The 17,609-nt window shown below is 50.8% G+C and overlaps 7 protein-coding genes across 7 annotated transcripts; 4 read left to right on the top strand and 3 right to left on the bottom strand.

The window, feature by feature from the left end:
• Positions 1 to 545: 545 nt before the first annotated feature.
• AtWU_01692 (Sel1 domain protein repeat-containing protein) lies at positions 546 to 861 on the bottom strand (the record flags this gene model as incomplete). The annotated part of the gene is made up of 3 exons (XM_035496806.1): positions 546 to 557; positions 617 to 700; positions 757 to 861. The coding sequence occupies 3 exons, from the start codon at positions 859 to 861 to the stop codon at positions 546 to 548; spliced, it is 201 nt and encodes a 66-aa protein (XP_035352699.1).
• Positions 862 to 5,369: 4,508 nt separating this feature from the next.
• Positions 5,370 to 7,568, top strand: chs3 (putative chitin synthase activator (Chs3); the record flags this gene model as incomplete). Its single annotated transcript, XM_035496805.1, has 3 exons — positions 5,370 to 7,209; positions 7,263 to 7,487; positions 7,537 to 7,568. 3 exons carry the CDS (start codon positions 5,370 to 5,372, stop codon positions 7,566 to 7,568), a joined length of 2,097 nt encoding a protein of 698 aa, XP_035352698.1.
• Positions 7,569 to 9,496: 1,928 nt separating this feature from the next.
• Positions 9,497 to 11,596, top strand: AtWU_01690 (early growth response protein 1; the record flags this gene model as incomplete). Its single annotated transcript, XM_035496804.1, has 1 exon — positions 9,497 to 11,596. The coding sequence occupies one exon, from the start codon at positions 9,497 to 9,499 to the stop codon at positions 11,594 to 11,596; it is 2,100 nt and encodes a 699-aa protein (XP_035352697.1).
• Positions 11,597 to 11,695: 99 nt separating this feature from the next.
• On the bottom strand, positions 11,696 to 13,228 carry AtWU_01689 (pantothenate transporter; the record flags this gene model as incomplete). Its single annotated transcript, XM_035496803.1, has 1 exon — positions 11,696 to 13,228. The coding sequence occupies one exon, from the start codon at positions 13,226 to 13,228 to the stop codon at positions 11,696 to 11,698; it is 1,533 nt and encodes a 510-aa protein (XP_035352696.1).
• Positions 13,229 to 13,738: 510 nt separating this feature from the next.
• Positions 13,739 to 14,551, top strand: AtWU_01688 (HpcH/HpaI aldolase family protein; the record flags this gene model as incomplete). Its single annotated transcript, XM_035496802.1, has 1 exon — positions 13,739 to 14,551. The coding sequence occupies one exon, from the start codon at positions 13,739 to 13,741 to the stop codon at positions 14,549 to 14,551; it is 813 nt and encodes a 270-aa protein (XP_035352695.1).
• Positions 14,552 to 15,086: 535 nt separating this feature from the next.
• Positions 15,087 to 15,562, bottom strand: AtWU_01687 (RidA family protein; the record flags this gene model as incomplete). Its single annotated transcript, XM_035496801.1, has 3 exons — positions 15,087 to 15,311; positions 15,375 to 15,448; positions 15,511 to 15,562. The coding sequence occupies 3 exons, from the start codon at positions 15,560 to 15,562 to the stop codon at positions 15,087 to 15,089; spliced, it is 351 nt and encodes a 116-aa protein (XP_035352694.1).
• A 600-nt stretch (positions 15,563 to 16,162) lies between these two features.
• On the top strand, positions 16,163 to 17,540 carry AtWU_01686 (gibberellin 3-beta hydroxylase; the record flags this gene model as incomplete). The annotated part of the gene is made up of 4 exons (XM_035496800.1): positions 16,163 to 16,408; positions 16,467 to 16,592; positions 16,649 to 17,237; positions 17,296 to 17,540. The coding sequence occupies 4 exons, from the start codon at positions 16,163 to 16,165 to the stop codon at positions 17,538 to 17,540; spliced, it is 1,206 nt and encodes a 401-aa protein (XP_035352693.1).
• Positions 17,541 to 17,609: the final 69 nt, after the last annotated feature.

Below are 17,609 nucleotides of genomic sequence, written 5' to 3'. Positions count from 1 at the left end.
CGTTCGTAGGCTGCGGGTGCAGAAAGAGGTTCAAGACGCTAGATCATGAAATGCCAAAGGAAAGTGTTCACGAACGGCATATCTGCGCCTATGGGAGCACGTCGCAGGCTTCGTGCAGCGTGTAGGCGGGCATTGTGAAAGTGCAAACTGGAGGGGATGTTGGAACGGAAGTTTAGGGTTAGGATGTAGTAAGAGTTCGTCATATGGTGATCATCGTTGCACGTCACTCGTCCCTAGGTCAACGTTAAGCTAATGGTTTACCAGCATGGTCAATATGTCAGAGTAATTAATGGCAATAGATAGAGTTAGTATATCTTCCCAACTACCCCAACTCAAATTTTTGAGCGAGCTTGTCAGCACCGCAATGTTATTGACACATATTAGTCGTATTCGACAAAGTACAATATGAACCCGGCCATTCGAGATGCCTTCATCCCAGCCAGCGTATCCGACATCACACCTTCAACCCCTGCACACATTATGTATCTTCACAGCTTATAGAGTATTCCTTGACGGTCAATATGGCAGACTTCGGTGCTTGGCATTTAGTGGCATTTCTGAAGAAGTGATATGTTAGTCGTTGTGGTGCAAATCGCCAATGTTGTGAAACACTTACCCGGTCAGAACCGCAGACCAGAGGAGGGCAGCAGCTGTTTCCGGCGGCCGTGATGTTGCCGCCGACGCAAAGTCCGTCGTCGCGCTGGGGATTGTTAGGAAGCTGTTGTATCATGACATGATGGACATGGCCAAACTCACTCCAAGGCACATAACCTGGACGTTGAGGGCATTCAGGGCGCCATTCTCAGCCGGTCTGGCGACAGCAACAGAGGCGAGGAGAGCGATGACAGCGAAGAAACGCATTGTGATATGTGGAGTAAGGGAATTTGAAGAGGTAAAGGGTTATTATTGTTGGCGTGCGTTTGTGATTACTAGAGGATCACTCGTTGTTAGTCTCTAGACAAATGAAATTATTCGATAATATAAAGACAATAGAAATGGAAATGACACATACCTGGGCGTGCACGAGGGAGAGAATGGAATGTTAAGAACGTGGAGAGGAGGGAAGGTTGGGAGAAAGAGGAAAGGAACAAAAGACGGGTCAGGTAGGGATGACGAAGAGGGATGGGGATGGGCGCGACCGTTTATTTAGGCAGGGAGAGGAGGCGCTGTCGATCGATGCTCTTTCCGATCGGGCGTCATAATCAAAGTGAGTCGTTGGTGAATGTGATGCAGGCACAAGGTTAGCCCACCGGATATTTTTGGAATAAAAATATTATCCACATAAAAACAAGTTACGTACTTACTGGGTAGTAGAATCGATAGCAGGGAAGCAGCAACAGCTGGCCAGCGTCGCCAACGCAGGCCGAAACAGCAATCGGCGGGATCGGCGCGGGACCCTGGGGTTGGGATCGGCATGCCCCTGGCTGCTTAGGTGCAGTGGACGAGTGACAGCCCATTGTCGGCTCCAACTCAGCTCCATCGCCCGCTGCGATCGGCAGGCCCGGGGGCCAATAGTCGCCGGGCTTGCGGGTTGGAGTCAGGGCGTCCCCTTGGCAATTGCTACACTACTGCGTCCTTGATGCCTTGGCACAGTGGGCGTGCGGAGACTTGGATTTTACAAAGGAAATTGTTGCCTCTGATTTAGGGATATGATCTTTGCCACAATGAACTCGCGTTCATCATTCTCTCCCACAATAGATACTTTTGTGTTAGCTACTACTATCATGCTAGCATGACGGTAGACTATTCTCCCGATCAGCCAATATTGACGCGCAGGTGGAGCTATTAAGCTTGATCACCGCTGCGATAAGATAAGGAACCCCCCTTTATCAACTCCCATTTCTTGAGACATTACTCATTCCTTGCCTGCTCAGGAGATCTCCTTCTCGCTAATCGTTGCACGACGCAGCTTCGGAGATTATTCTAGCCCTGTGAGTCTCCTGGTCATATCTCGCTTAAGTAGCAATACAACCTATCCACACATCACTTTGTCCCAGCAGTTACATGATTTCTTTGACTTGAGTCACAGATTGAAACACCAACACGGGACACTGAAGCATATCCATCGTCATTTGCTCTGGAGACACTCGTTATAGTCTGCATCCTTGCCAAGGATGTAGGGGATGTCTTAAAAGCCTGTGTTGTGTATCCCCATCCTTCTACCAACATTTCTCTCAAAGTCTGCTGGCAGGAAAGCCCCACGGACAGCTCCCCTTGCCGGATAGCGGCGCCCTAGGGAGGTCGTGGTTTATTTAATCTCTATCGAATCATGCCCGAGAATATTCAGTGTCTGTTCTATATAAGCTGGACTATCCTGCCTCGCTCACTAGAATATTTCATCTCCTCCCACTCAGCCATATGTACCTCAATTCATGATGAACAGGGGGTCTAGAGGAAACTCCGGCCATATGATCTAGTAACTTCTCATGGTCGCTCCCCTTTCATGAGCATGAATATGTCTCCCCCTTACCCCTAAATCAGGGCATTTACCTTGTCGTTCGTTCAGGTCCCGAAGCGATCGGCAATCTCGTCTCTCCACTCTCGAACGGACATGAGTTCGGTATCCGCTTATCTAATTATAGAGTCACTCTGGAGGTTGAAATCTCTACCTGACCTCCTTAGTATGAAAGGCTGTCAGTTGCGGACTTCACTGGCAATCCTTGGATATATTGCCCCTGACAGAAGGCTTGACCACAATATCTCCGAGCTCCGAACCGTGCTCTTTGAATGATACATCATATATGTGACCTATACGGGAATTGAGAATAACGACCGTACCACGTGCATCCACATGACAGAGATCAATCGACGGACTGAATGATAACATCCGTGCACGTGATAGGAGAACAGCTGCCTCCATGGCAGTGACCTATGATGGTTATGAATGCGTACACACTTTGATAGAGTTCATCGCGTAACAACCTCAAATAAATTCCGAGAATTGAGAGTCTCTATCAAAGATAAGCTTGGGTATGACCCAACTCGTGCTCCGTCGGAGTCCTTGGCCTTTGCACATTAATCAATGAGTACTTGAATGATGATTTCATGGGGTGTCTGACCTGCAATATATGAGGCATACATAGCATAACATGGTGTTAAAATCTATATCTGGGATGCCACTTCGACTGTAATGATATCATGGGCTAGATGCCATGGGAAGAAGTAGACAAATAGACCATATTGCGCATAGTCCAACCAGACTATTCATTATTCTTTCAAGATCGCTGCTAGCCATGTTCAAAGTGTCATAATTGTATGTATGATGTGACCTGTCCTTATTCTGGAGCGGGCCAGATGGTTCATATAAATGACGTATCCAGGGAATCCAATGTATGTTGTTGTTTCGATTCCAGCTACATATGGCCAGGATGCTTCCCGGATTCACATCCATTTGTATTGATCACTACAAACGGCCTGAGCTTTATTGATACCAAGCAGTATGTAACAGACAAAAAACAATTTATTCACCCAGATTCACGCGGTGGGAGGACATCAGGAGAGAAATTTACTATTCAGAATATGTATATACTACGTAGTAGTTAGCAATAAGCAGCCATAGAAAGAAATGATAACACGCGGGGCGGCCAAGACGATCGGAATCCGGACAAACGATTTCCCATTGCTCCGGAAGCCAATGGGAAGCCCTTATTCTGGACTGTGCGCCGAGACCGCTCCGTTGTGTTCTCTGGGCCGCGCGCACCAATCACCGACTGGCGCCGACGGGGTTCCGATTCTTCCGCCAATATGGGTACTTTGAAACAATCTGGACGGAGCAGCCTTGTGGTCTTCCGTGTCCGAAAGGCTACAGGCGGGAAGATGCGAGCTTGGATCGCTGTCACGCCATCTTACTCGATCTTATTACTCACATACATGTAAGTACGAGAGGGGTGTGGGGGATCATCGTCTGGGACTAGGGTTCAACATGAGGCATGTTATATCGATGGCTAGCACCTTCGAAGGGGACCAACCCAGATGAAAGATGCCTGGCAAAGATCAGACTCGAAAGAGGATTGAGATGGATGAGTCGATTGTTGTCTGCTGATTCACAGTGCTTAGTGCAATCAATAGCGGGAATCAGCCATGTAACAGCCGTACCAGTCCGAAGGTGCCAACCGAAGGACGAGGTAATAAATAAATTAATATAGTTAGCCAGTTCATATGGCCTGAGCCCAGCGTGGCGTAAGGGTCCACACTTTATGACAGCAATTGGAGGGGTAAGTGGTAGAGTAGTTTAAATTTAACCAGCCACCACAATTGACTAGAACCACCATTAAGTATGGCCAACGGAGTCCCTCATGACCCATGGATCGTGGAATCGCCCGGGAGCTTGGACACCCGGTGGCCCAAGACATTCGACGTATTTTAATTCCTGGAGGAGCCAACTGAACAGTACAGTCGTAGCATGGGATGAATGATTGGATTGGGTTGCCTTGAAAGTTGTAGTGGAAGTAGCGAAAGTGAGACAGTGAGACACGCATAGTACAGACAGCGTAAGCAGGCAGTTGAATTGGGGCTATTTTTGGCGACTCTGTCATTCCCAGTCGGGCTAGTCGGGCCGAGAAGAGTAAGTGTAAGCTGTCTCTTCCTGGCCTCGTGACCGTTGAAAGTGATTCAATGATCCTTTTTTAGTGCAGGCGTCAACTCAGTTCTACTGGTGGTAGTTGGAGTGAGTAGTCTACTAGTGAGGGAGGATGTATCTAGTAAGTACCGTTTGTTACTAGTCCCATACTCTATACGGAACTAAGCCGGAATTGACTTCTGGGCGCAACTCTCTTCCCGAGCCATTTCTCCTCTTCTGCCCCCAAGAATAACCCTCCCACTTCTTCGCCAATCCCACTTGGCAAGCCTTTTTTTTTTCTCCCTTCTTTCATCGGTCTCTCGCTTCGTTTGAGTGACCTTTGGACCTTCGTTTGTCCCCCCGATATCCCCCATTCACCCCTCTGTTCTCTGCGTCATGGAATCCAGCAGCTGCATCCCATCAGGACCCATCGTTTAGCGTTTTCTGCAAGGTAGGCCTATTTTCCCGGTGGACCCCCGAATTTCCCTGAGCTGACCCATCATCCTTCTCCAGCTTTCTCCACATTCCAGCAGCAGCAATCCCCTTGTCCCGCGATCCCTGATCTCCCCTCGTTGCCTTGTCTCTTTCCATTCGTTTGCAGCCCTCGAGATTCGTCACCTCGCTCCAGCGCACATGGCAGGTTTCATATCCCATGCATAGTCCACAGCTTATCGCATAACTTCCGGGGCCATTTCATATCACCTTGACGGTCGTCCCCACTATCAGGGATTGTTCTGCGACCACGCTCGGAACTTACATTTGTGGCATTTCGCCCTCACCGATCGGATCTCAAATAAAAGAATCATAAACGATGGCGCGCTCTGCCAGCGGCGGCTATCCCCAGCCGCTTTCTTCCCCTCCGCCCGTTTACCTTCGTTCTTCTCCTCCCATCCCCCCGGTGCATCGTGAACCTAGGCGGGACAGCTTCAATCGCTTATACAGCAAGCCTATTCCCAGGAAGTCACTGACGGATCCGGTGTCCGTGCCGGAAGATCGCCCCGAAAGCCAACGCTATTCGGTTCCACGGGTCAGAATCCATGGGGAAAGCGATCCGTCAGAGCCGGATTATCATGAGGACGGTATTGAACTGACGCTTCCTACTGATGAACTCGCCCACATATCTCTCTCCGAGCAGCAGCAGACTCATGGCAAGCCCATAGATGGATCATCTTCACCCCAGGTGGATGACTTCAACGCCCCCCAGGTACCAGAGCATCGGACATACGGGCACACACCCCATAGCAGTGCGTCTTGGTCGGTAGTCGACCCTCACATCAAAGACAACAGTCTGCCCAACACGAGCACATCTTCGTTGGACCAACAACCCGCGAAAGACAGTCAGACTAGCTCTTCCCGGGATAGTCTCGACAGTACGACGCAAGCCTCGGAATGCTACGAACCTTTGCACTACCATCATCGACCGTACGAAGCTCCCCAGCCCGCAAACCAGCAATCACCGGCAGATGGCTCATCTGAGAATTTACAGAAGCCACGCCCAGCCGTCAATGGGCGTTCTCTTTCAACACACTCGCTCGGCTCCGACCTGGGTGAAAGACGGAGATCTTCTCGGCTCTCGCCGTACCTCCACGCCCGTGGATCATCCCGGGACTCCAGTGCATCACCCGATGTCCGACCAGTATCTTTCGTTGAACAGCTCAACAGCTGCTATCCGCAACCCGGACCTGCCCCGGTACAGATTGGCAACTCCCATCTGCAATCCGCTGTCGGCAACAACGCATCCTTGTTGAGCCACAAACAAACGTTCGACATGTATCTGGCAAATGTCAAGAAGACCGACGACCCCGCCATTCAATATGAATTTGCCATCTTTATGGTGAACGCAATGTTGGAAATGCCACCCGATGAGGCTGACGGTGCATCTGCAGTGTATGGCCAGAAGGGAAGCGACATCAACCGCGCTAGCCTTCTGCGCGAGTCCAAGTCCATCCTCCAGCGCCTAGCTGATCGCAGTTATCCCTTTGCTCAATACTATCTGGCCGACGGATACGCTTCAGGGTTGTTCAGCAAAGGGAAAGAAGACTATGATCGGGCGTTTCCACTGTTCCTGGCAGCCAGTAAACACGGACATGTCGAAGCATGTTACCGGACTGCTTTGTGCTATGAGTTCGGCTGGGGTACCCGAGTTGATGCCGCTCGGGCACAGCAGTTCTACCGACAGGCAGCATCCAAAAACCACCCGGGCGCTATGCTACGTATGGCGAAGGCTTGTTTGGAAGGGGATATGGGGCTAGGAAAACGCTATCGTGAAGGTATCAAGTGGATGAAACGCGCTACCGATTCATCCGACGTTCAGTATAACTCCGCTCCTTATGAGTTGGGATTAATGCACGAAACGGGATATGGCGACGACGTATTTCCAGACCCTGCTTATGCTGCCCAGCTGTTCACCAAGGCAGCGGACCTAGGCCACATCGAGGCCAGCTATCGCTTGGGCGATGCCTATGAGCATGGCAAACTCGAATGCCCCAGAGATCCTGCTTTATCGATCCATTTCTATACCAACGCTGCGCAGGGTGGCCATCCCCTGGCCATGATGGCACTGTGTGCCTGGTACCTCATTGGGGCAGAGCCGGTGCTGGAAAAGGATGAGTATGAAGCCTACGAATGGGCTAAGCGTGCTGCGGAGACTGGTAAGACACCTACACAGTAATTCAAGCAATGAGATGCTGACCTTGTCATGCAGGACTCACCAAGGCACAATATGCGGTTGGATACTTCACGGAAACGGGCATTGGCTGCCGGCCAGACCACCTAGCAGCCAATGTCTGGTACGTGCAAGCAGCGGAGCAAGGAGATCTCCGAGCTAAACGCCGAATTGCCGCCATTCGAGCGGCTGTCGACGGGGTCAATCCAGAGAAGGCTAGCGCAGCAGCTGCGGGCACTGGCCGTGGGCAGAAGGACAAGAAAGGTGCGTATTCTCTCCAACACCATCACAGCCTGTCTAACATATGATATAGAAGGGAAATCGAAACGATTTGGTATATTCTAAGCATGACATATCTTCAATAACCCCGAGGGGGTTCGGCATCTGGCAGCACATTTACCAATCATTTACATTCATGGTCACCATATAATACATTTCAGCGACAACGAGCAGCACGAAGAAATTTTGAGCACATTTTGGCATTTTATCTGGATTATACTGAGCGATTTATTGATTCACGCGAACCTTGTTTCCCAGCATTACTGGGGTTGGACCTGTACAATTTCTGTATCATTCATAATGATTTGCGGAACATATAATCAACTTTAGGATCATCATCATCTCATTTTTCACTATAATGGACCTAAGGTCTTTCATACCATATTAACTGTCACTCCCCTATTCATCAACGTAGCGCCGTACAATAATATAAAGTATTGTAAGAGCAGTATTGAGCGATAGAGCCATATCCCCTCCCTTAGGCCATTGCATATAACTCCACAGACATCTCAAACTGGCGGTGAATAGTACAATATAAAGTAGGCTGACTTGAGTCAGTTCTGCGTCCCTTGGATTGTAATGACGGATCTTTCTGTTCACTTACGTCCAAGGATCTCGTGCAATCTTTTGCAGGCTAGTAGGCCTTTGCGAAGAGGACGAGGAGGGTGGAGTTGAGGTAGTGGGTTTCTTGTCAGCGTTCATCTTCTTGATTTTGTGGATATAAGATGAAATAGGTATGCTTATTATAAGGAAAGAATTGGTCTGCCTGCTGGGAATCCAGTGGTAGTTAAATTTAATAAAGACTGATGGTACCGTGGTAGCGGACCGGCCCTTTATGCTCTTTTAGCCCGATCGGGTATTGCTGCGGGTCTTGGCAGTCAGATGATCTCGAATTGTGCCCCTTTCAGCCTTATGGGGGAGTATCTTATTTCATTCGTGGCCTGGCTGTCGGGCTCTATGTATTTGAAGCACCAATGAGGGATCGCAGTTATAGGTGATGATAGCATGGCGATTTTGTTGATCATGTTGCAAACTGTTTGACTTGATCCTGCTTATTCGGGGTCTTGGCAGTCTAGTAGGGTGAATCAGGGGCATTCAACTTTTGTGGAGACAGAATGTGAAAAAATCTTTCTATGGCTTTATTCCCAAGAATAGAGGACTCGGAAATGGTTATGAGGCTGATGAGGTTTGTAGTAGGATCACATTACCTTAGCTGTAAAAAGGTATAGTATGTGATGAGGGTCATGCTATTCATCTTGCCTGCATGCTTCGGTCAGTGCTTGCACCAGTGGGAATTCAAGCCGTTCAGTTCACGGGCTTTGTAGTTACTTTTAGTGAAACTGAGACAAGCACGGTGTAAGCATCTTCTTTCATGTTACTATTGGGATTGAAAAACTGTAGGAGGTCACTTTATGGCCATGTCACACCCTGAATATATATTCGGAGTTATAGTGCGGGTTCACCAGAATAAACGGCAGTCTGGTGATCAATGATAAAAAATTCCTACTATATCTGATAATCTCTAGCTTCGAAAGCAGCAAGCCTACGCTATTACCACATCTAATACCGGAGGTTTAGCCAGAGGAATTTCGAGGCCACATGGCAGTCCCTTGATAGGGGGAGCACTGACCAATCAGAGACCACCAGATAAAGATCGTTATCTGGGGAAGACGGACGATATCAGATAAGAGTCAATAGCCGATCTGCCCGTCATTGATAAGACTAGCTTCCCCCAGTATTCTTTTCTCTTTCCCCTCTTTCCTGGTCCAGAAATCGGAGTATATGTGAGCAGCATCTTCCTCTCATAGCCGAATGCCATCCAACTGTCACACTGTCCAAACGTGCCAAGGGCAGTCAGCCACCTGTCATCTGCGAACCGAAGGATCGACTAGACAAATTGCGGGGGTGGGGTAAGACTATGCGCCCCGGATTTTCTCATTTGCTCCGTCGTGCCGTTCCCCTCTTTGCTTCTTCCTCCTCTCCAGCTTCTCCTCATGGCGGCTGTCATCCACACCAACGCAGCCATGACTTCCTACCAGCCATTCCAATGTCTGGTTTGTATGCGCCGGTTCACTCGACATGAGAATCTCAAACGACATGCAGCTCTTCATTCCCGTTCCAGAAAGGAGGTTTCATTGCCATGTGACTTGTGCCAGGCAACCTTTTCGCGTCCGGATTTGCGCCATCGGCATATGAAGCGGAAGCATGCCGAGCACGAGCAGCGACGAACGACGAAGAGGCCAAAACAAAGGGACGAGTGTTCCTTTCGGCCTCAGAACTCTGGCCAGCACCGTGGGCAGCTACAGGATGTTGATGGGCTGGAGCTGGATACGCCTGCATGGACGTCTGAGCCATCGCAAGTGCAGTATGCAGATGATGCAGGAGGAACTAGCACTGCGTCCAGCGGATCACCCATAGAGAACAGCGATCGTATCCAGCCTGCTCCAGTTAACCGGACGCAACATATATCAATGGACGAGTCTGTTTTGCTAGACGCGTTAGAACTGGAACGTAGCCTGTTACGCGAAACATCATTTACCCAAGCAACAGACCAGTTCGACAACCAGCCGCAAGCGATTTCCACTTCACAGCCTCCTCCGGACATTGACCTGAGCGATCTCAGCTTTTCAAAAGACTTCTCTATCATCCCTATCGCGCCCGAGAGTACCCTGCCTCAAAGCAAGTGGTTTCCATCTGCCTCACAAATCCGCGAAGGCTGCAACCTCTTCTTCACGCATGTGTCACATTTCCTCCCCTTCCTCCACCACCCAACCTTCGATCCGAGCGCCATACCCTCCCATCTCCTCCTCGCCATGCTCTCCCTGGCATATCAATACGGCGAAGACCCGGAATGCGATGCCCGCTCCAACACAGGAACCAGCCTATCCACCCGCTGCTACCTCCTCGCGCGCTCCCTCCTCTCCTCCACCGACGACCCTCACACAACCAGCACCACTGACCATCTCCCCCTAATCCAAACCTACCTCCTCCTTCAGATCTGCGCCATGATGTACCTCTGCGGCTCCGACTCAACACAAGGCCTCCAAATGCATGCGACAATGATATCCCTCGCGCGCTCCACCGGCCTAATGCACCCGATACCTACCGAATCCGCCCACACCTCGGACCTCGACTCCCTCTGGAAAGAATTCATCAAAGCTGAATCCCACAAACGAACCCTCTTCGCCGTACATCAAATCGACGCCCTGTGGTACCAACTCCTCTCTATCCCCCGCGCCATCTCCCACCTCGAAGTCAAACACGACCTTCCCTGTCCAGAAAACCACTGGACCGCTCCCTCCGCTGCACAATGGGCCCACCTCCAACTCGTCTCCCAACAACAGCATCATGCTACTTCGATGCGCTACGACGACGCGGTCCGCCACTTCCTCTCCTCCCCATCACCCACAGACATAACCTCTACATCTACATCTTCATCTCCATCCACCATCCCCCCGTTCGACCCCTACGGCGCCATCAACATCACCCACTTCCTCATTTCCAGCGCGCGCGAAATCTCCGGCTGGTCCACCATGACCGGCATGCTAAGCATGGAGCGGTTCTCAGCTCTTCGCTCATCGCTCCTATCTCTAGGTGTATTACTCTCCCCATCATCCACCTCACCCTCCCCATCAACTATATCCCCCAAATCCACCACCCACGCCACCGCAACCTGGCAAACCGCCATGATCGAGCTACAGATGTGGTCACCTAGCCACACAGGCGGCATCGTCAAAGCCAGTATCGATACGATGCTCCAGCAAGCGACGGAGTTGGCGCCCTCGGCGTGTGAGTTCCTCTGTGAAGCGGAGACGGCCAAGGCGTTCCAGTCCCATGTGGATTGGTTTCTGGTATATTTAGAGGAGGAGGGGAATGTGCAGGGCGAGGCGCCGTGGGTGACGTTGTATGCCTATAAAGCGTTTTTGGTCGCGTGGCAGTTGGTGAGAGGGGGTGTGCCTGGGGCAATGGGAGTGGTGGGGGTTGGGGATGGGGATGTGGAAGGGGCGGTGCGTTGGGCGAGGAGGGTGTTTGGTTGGAGGGAGAGGTGGGTTATTGGGAGGTTGGTGATGGGGTGTTTGGGTGGGTTGGATTAGTGTTTTTCTATAGCTAGATATGAGAACGTGTATGTATGAATGTAACTACCAGTGACTACTTGTTTGTCTGATTAACACAAGAGTATACCTTCCTATCTATCAATACATCTCGTATCGCCACCGCAGCTGCACCATCTCCTCTGTAACTCCTCCCTTGACGACCTTGCCGATCAGATCTGGGTCGCCTGAATCTAGGTATCTGTTCTCGCGACGGACCAGCCACCGATACACCGTGACCGTAGCAGCCAGGAGGAAGCCCGAACCCATGAGCGTTCCAAAGGCAGCATAGAAATGCGGACCATCGTAATATAAATACGACGCCCATATGTTCGACGTACAGCCGATAGAATTCACCAGTGCGGAGGCGGCAGCGCGTTTAGACACCGGACGGGCCATATGCAGGTTGATAGTTTTGTAGAGGAGAAGCTGCGGACCGACAGACGCAAACGGGAGGATCATCATTGCAAAGTACCGAGCGCCGATGTTGAGGGTGGACATGAGGATGATGTACATGACGACGGAGATGGAAATGCAGGCCATGATGAGTGGGTAGATGGTGTTGTAGCGATCGGAGTAGAACATGAGGCCGTAGTAGACTATGCCCGCAAGGACGTAGGGCGGTGCGGTGAGGAGGAGGCTGATGGTATTAGAGGAGAATCCGAGGGAGCCGACTAAGGTGGGAAAGTAGTTTGCGATGGAGCCTTGGCATTGGGAGAGCATGTTGCAGAAGATCATCAGGACGAGTTTGGGGTCGGAGAGGGCTTTCAGGAATCCGCGAAGGATGGGTTCGTTTTCGGAGCCTTCCGCGGCTCCGGCTTCGGATTCGATGCGCCATATGGCTAGGTCTCGCTCGATTGGGGAGAGGATGCGACTGTTGTGTGGAAACCCGGGCATGATTAAAGCGCAGATTATGCCGATGCCGACGGTGGCGCTGCCCTCGATGATGAAGAGCCATTGCCAGCCGGCGATGTTGTGGACACCGTCTAGTTGGAGGATGGCTGCGGCGAAGAGCCCTCCGAAGGCGTTGCCGACTTGTTGGGCGATGTAGAGACCGGCGATGCGCTTGCCAAGCTCCGCTTTGGTGTACCAGGCTGAGAGGTAGTAGATTGCTCCGGGGAAGAAGACGGCTTCGGCGATACCGAGGATGGCGCGCACGGCGAGTAGTTGGCCGTAGCTATGAACAGCTGCGGTTGCAGCTGAGATGCAGCCCCAGATGGTGACCGCAAGGCAGATGTACATGCCCGGTCGGGCGATTCTGGTGATGAGGAGGTTGCTGGGGATTTGGAAGGGCAGATATCCAACGAAGAGAATTGAGACAGCCGTGGCAAATTGGTCGGTTGACATGTGGAGATCTTCCATGATGCCCTGCAGCTTGGCCGAAGCAAGGTTCTGACGATCGATGTAATTCAGGATATACAAGAGGCCAACCGTAGGCAGAACCATGAGGTCCACCTTGCGGACGATTCTCCGATTGAGGCGGCGGCGCTCATCTTCGCTAAGACTGCGTAGGGACTCTGGCATGCGCTCATACGCATCACTGACAACATCATTGACCTGCCCTTCTGCAGAGGAAATATTGCCCTCCGACTTGATGGACGAGGGGCGTTTCTTGAGATCCATTGTTTTATCCATGACAGCAGGAGTGGAGGCTTAGAAAGGACCTGGGAGCTGTTGCCCCAGGGGAGACTGGCCAAGATATTAAGGAGCGTCAAAGGTGTATATCATGTTATTCTGATTGGACAGGCCGGTGCTATCCATGACATCTGGGTAATGCCGACCGGCTATTGATGTGGAGTGTGTTACGAACCGTGGTGAGTCACTGATTCGCTGGCAATCAAGCGCCGGGTAGATAAGGAGGGAGGAGCGCACTAACCTTATCTTTTATCCTCCACATGAACACAGTTCAGTCCATGTGTGACAAGCCTTTGCTGGAGGAGTGGAGGAGGAAGAGGAGTTGAGATGGATCGGCGGAGCTCCTCCCGGAGCGCTAAACACTCCTCCCGTTCAACTCCCCGCATGAACGAATTCTCTTGAACACGACCGACATCCTTGTAGCAGACCAACTACTTAACTGACAATGTCGGCGAGTCCAGTAAGAGTCATCATTGCCTATCACAGAATTCTCCTGATACCACCGACACGATGACTTACACGAAGACCTACCCCACTCCTCTTACAACCGAGATCTCCAACCCTCGGCTGCGGCTTCTGAACAAGATCAAAGCCGGAGAATACCCGTTGATGACTTTCATGGCCCTCCCTTCCGTGCGCATGGCTCAGATTGTCGCCCTGACCGGGGTTGACGGTATCATCATTGATTGCGAGCATGGTCATATCTCCGACGACGCCATGCACAACTCTGTCGCAGCCATATCCTCCCTGGGTGTATCCCCAATAATCCGCATTCGCGGTCCCACTCATGACATTGTCAAACGTGCGCTCGATACGGGTGCCCACGGCATCATGGTTCCCCAAATAAACACCGTCGAAGAGGCACAACAAGTGGTGGCATCTGCCAAATTCCCGCCACAGGGACTGCGGGGGCAAGGGTCCGCCTTCCCTGCCATTGGCCATGGTCTGACTACCCCCGAGTATATGAAGTCTGCCAATGAGACCATCATTACCATGATTCAAATTGAGACCCGTGCTGGTGTGGAGAATGTCGACGCAATCTGCGCCGTTCCGGGTGTGGATCTTGTCTTCATCGGTCCCAATGACTTGGCACAGTCTCTCCTCGGATACGTGCCTGCACGGGGAGATGAGCCGGAGTTTGTTGCTGCAGTTGAGAAGATTGTTGCGGCGGCGAGGAAGCACGGCAAGTGGGCAGGGAGAATGGTTAACAATGGAAGTTTGGCAAAGGAGGCTAGAAAGACATATGACACGGTCGCTATCACAGGCGACACCAAAGCGATTCAGAATTGGTATATGGCAGAGTTTGAGGTAGCAAGGTCATGAACAGAGTGGATTATATAGAATAGAAAACATTATCATTTAGCTGAACTAGAAGAATGAGAGCATTGCCTCGTATCGAAGACTTTTCTGCTGTAGCATGGCTAATGACATGTATAGCTTATATCCATGACCGAATAGAGATAGAATTGACGAAATTCAGTGAGCTGATAATGAAGTGGTAGGAAAAACAGACGAAGGGATATAGTGAAGCAAGAGAGGGAGAGGGAAGAAGAGAAGGAGGGGGAAGACCAATCACGCAATCACCTGACAGAAGTGTGATGACCAGCTGACTTGCGAGCTAGCTTCTACATAATCATCGGCTGTGTATACTCAATTACACAGCACGACTGGAACTATTGAAATAATTCCTAGTGCTAGACATTATAACTCAGCGCAGCACAGGCATGTACGCAAGGAGGGCTAAAGTATGAAAATTCACTAGTGAGTAATGTGGTTGGCAGAGTCAAAAGTTTCTATTTAATATGTTATGAGAATTTATTTTTGTGCATTGACAACCCGCTAATACCAACCCAATGACTCACGCCTGCGCGATACATTCAATCTCAATAACCGTTCCATCGCCCGGAGGAACTGCCTGCAGACACGACCGAGAAGGCATTGGCTTGGGCAGAAAATCGATATACACCTCGTTCATGGCAGCAAAGTCCTTCATGTCTGCCAGGTAGACATTGTACTTGACTACTTGCTCGAGCGACGACCCGGATAGCTCGAGCACCTCCTTGAGGTTTTGGAGTACAGTTCGCTGTTGAGCTGGTTAGAAAACTGGATCTTATACCAGGGAGACGCTGAGTGAGGGCATGCTTACTGTGGCTTGCTTAATCTCTCCAGTGGCAGTTTGACCGGCACAAAAAACAAGTCCGGGAACTTTGACTGCGGGGCCTGCAAATACAAGTTAGCCAGTGCCCTTAACTGGTAACAAACAAGTTGGGGGAGCTACTCACAGTTGTGAGGCTTGGGAGGGAACTTCTCGCTCGAGATAAGTTGGCGCGACATATTGATTGGATGACTTTGGATGTGGTAATCTTCGATACTCTGAGATTAGAGCTTGTGATCTGAATTGGGGATGCCAATGTCATTGAACTCCCCTTTAAATGGCTTTTTCTGCTAGTCCAATTGTTGCGACATGTCTCGTGGATGGCGATGCCAAGCCTGCACTGCGGATGCCGTGGGAGGAGCTCCTCCCTTATCGTTATCACAGCTATACCTAACTAGCTGGGTTGATCGGCACGAACTAACCACCTTCGGCGATCCGAGAGCAACCCTATCGGACACGCTAAGATAGCGACGCCATCGAGGGAGGAGGCTTGGTTGGGAGGAAGAACGCGAGATCGATAAGCATCCATCATGCCATTGCTTCATCCGTTACTGCTCCGGAGGCAGTACTGTACGCATCCCGTGGGCTCCTCTGCCAGATGAGCTCCCCTGAACTGTATCACATGGCTTGGATAATCTGGGCATGGTGGACGCCGAGATAGTCTCAATCTAGACGTGTATATAATCAGACTTCAATTCGGAGTAGAAGAGATAGCAAATAGCCATATCACAGTCACTGCATATCACTGATCAAACAATATCAATCTTCCTTGTTCCATCATGGCGCCCACAGCTCCATTCAACCCTCCTTCAGCTGACCTGCCCGGGAAGCCATCTGTGCCAGAATGGGTTCCCCCTCCGGTAACGAAGGAGAAACACAATTTTGCTCAGCTCAAGTCAATTGATCTTTCGCTGCTCGACTCAGAGGACCCAGCAGTAGTAGATCATCTGATCCAACAGGTCAAGATCGCCATCCGTGATGATGGTTTCCTCTTCCTTGAGAACTACGGCGTTTCCTTGGAGCAGGTAGGTGGAAGCCCTCAGTAGTGACAATGGTACACTTACTCATAGGTCTTGTCTGCAGCTCCATCGCCAATTCGCCCTTGCACAGTATCTTTACAACAACATCAGCGAGGAAGACAAAGAGCGCCTCCTGTTCCACCCCGATACAGGTCTCTGGTCTGGATACAAGCACCCGTACGGGTTCAAGGTAAGACACCACCCCCAGCCTTCTCGAATGCTATAGGAACTAACCTCAACATATAGCGCAACCGTGGGCCCGCCGACGGAATCGAGCAATTTAACTGGTACAAGCAGGATTGGGAGGACATTAACCGAGTCCCCACATGCCTGCATCCATTCATGGATGAGATCGAGGCTTTCTGCAACTACCTGACGCAGTCCGTCAACCGACGCCTCCTTACCCTCTTCTCCCGTGTTCTTGAGCTACCCGACGATTACCTCTGGAACAACGTCCAGTCTCATGGCAGCCCAACCGGAGAAGGCTACTTCCGACATGCCCTATTCCGACCAGTGCAGAAGCAAACTGAAGAGGCATCAAAGGGTCTCCGCATGCACGGACACACTGACTTTGGCTTGACCACGCTATTATTCTCCGTTCCCATTTCCTGTCTTCAGATCTGGGGCCGTGATGAACAATGGTACTATGTGCCATACAAGCCCGGTGCGCTGGTCATTAACATCGGGGATACTTTGGAGATTGTGTCGGGAGGACATTTTAAGGCGACTCGGCACCGCGTGTATAAGCCACCTGTGGATCAGTTGAATGAAGAGCGGCTGTCCTTGGTGCTGTTCAACAGTTCGGTTGGTGATTTGAGAATGGCGCCTGCATATGGTAAGTGTGCCTGAATTTGAAATGCCGGAAGAATCAAGTGTGTGCTGATAACTGCTAGACTCCCCTCTTATCCAACGGGAAGGATGTGTTGAGGAACAAGGTGTCTACAAAGAGTTCCGACGACTCACATCGCAGGGCCAATTGGTCCCAACGAACCGTGAATGGCGCGAGATCCAGATTGCCACTGTCACAGACCCAACGGATACTGTGCGCAATCGACTTGGAGCTGACCAGGTGCTTATTGATGGAAAGATTATGCATCAGCGAGAGTACATGGGGGTCAAGGTTGTTTTGCCTGTTTGATGGGTCAGCAGATTGAGTCGTGGCTGAGATGTAGAATGACTGTACGCAAAGTATTTTATTCTTAGTTTC

This window comes from Aspergillus tubingensis (genome assembly GCF_013340325.1).
Source record: "Aspergillus tubingensis WU-2223L DNA, scaffold_3, whole genome shotgun sequence".
NCBI lineage: Eukaryota > Fungi > Ascomycota > Eurotiomycetes > Eurotiales > Aspergillaceae > Aspergillus > Aspergillus tubingensis.
This window is presented reverse-complemented; position numbering and strand designations above follow the sequence as displayed.